The sequence below is a fragment of the Poecilia formosa genome, unplaced genomic scaffold (assembly GCF_000485575.1).
Source record: "Poecilia formosa unplaced genomic scaffold, Poecilia_formosa-5.1.2 Scaffold1265, whole genome shotgun sequence".
NCBI lineage: Eukaryota > Metazoa > Chordata > Actinopteri > Cyprinodontiformes > Poeciliidae > Poecilia > Poecilia formosa.
Window position 1 is genome coordinate 12,345 of NW_006801204.1, and position 1,045 is coordinate 13,389.

The 1,045-nt window shown below is 42.8% G+C and overlaps 1 protein-coding gene across 1 annotated transcript in view; it reads right to left on the reverse strand.

Moving 5' to 3' along the window:
- tcaim (T cell activation inhibitor, mitochondrial) overlaps positions 1–576 on the reverse strand; it is a 12,727-nt gene extending 12,151 nt beyond the window's left edge. The window contains exon 1 of the mRNA XM_007544535.2: positions 143–576. Coding sequence (XP_007544597.1) covers positions 143–213 — 71 coding nt within the window. The 5' untranslated portion in view covers positions 214–576. The remainder of the gene's footprint in view (positions 1–142) is intronic.
- Positions 577–1,045: the final 469 nt, after the last annotated feature.

Sequence of the window (1,045 nt, forward strand, 5' to 3'; positions counted from 1 at the left end):
TAAAAGGGGTTTTAATGCTTTTATCTTTTTAAATCATTTTCAAAATGGCTTTCTCTTTCTCACTGTTTATTCAATGTCAGAGACTGGATTTTGAAACAATGCTGATTTCCAGGAGAGAATCTAAAACCATACTCAGTATTACCTAGTGGTGCATCGCAGGAGGGCGGTCACAGACATCACTGATGGGCACAGATGAACTTGTAACCAGGTCATGAGTCCTGACTCAGAGTTATCTGCATCTGTCAAATACCTGAAACGACATCCACAAGTGTCTCAAGATTTAACAGAAGCTAGTGTTCAAAATCAACTGGATTTTAGATCAACTGGTGCAAACGTCTGACTGAGAACCGTGTTTAGTAGGCTGAGCTTCTCTAGGATCTTACACCAGGAAACAAAAGCTGCAGTTAGAATTTGACTTAATTTCACCACAAATAATTGCAAAATGCTGGCCAAAACTTTTACAATTATTGATATGTCATTTTAGGTAGGCTAGCGTAAACATGCGAAACAAATGCAAGAAAGTAAATGAAGGATTTATTTTCACACAATTGTTGGAACTGCAAAGAAGAATTCCTCTTCTTTGCAGAAGAAATTCTGAACAGAATTAGAAATTCTTTTCAGAAGAATTGGCTGAACAGTTTTACAGGTTTTTATCCTGGCTGTGGAACACTGGGCCAGCTCTACACCCTCAGCAGGGTCCTAGAGGGTCCCTGGGAGTTCACCCAACCAGTTTACATGTGTCTTGTGCACTTGGTTGAGTGTGGGGGGGTACTCCAGGAGTATGGGGTACCAGGTCTTTCAATACAGGCTGTAACCAGTGTCAGAGCGTGGCCCTCATTGCCTGCAGTAAGGCTTGTTTCCAATGAAGTGTTAGAAACGTTAGAAATCATTTAATCTCCCATGGTAATTGTTCACCTATCCAAAACTCCTGGTTGGACCCAGACGTAGCTCCTCCTCAGAGCTGCAGCATCCCAGCTTCCACCTCACGGAGCCCTCTGCTGCTACTCCACCACTCAGCTCCTTCAGACTAACCAGCAGCAGTTAG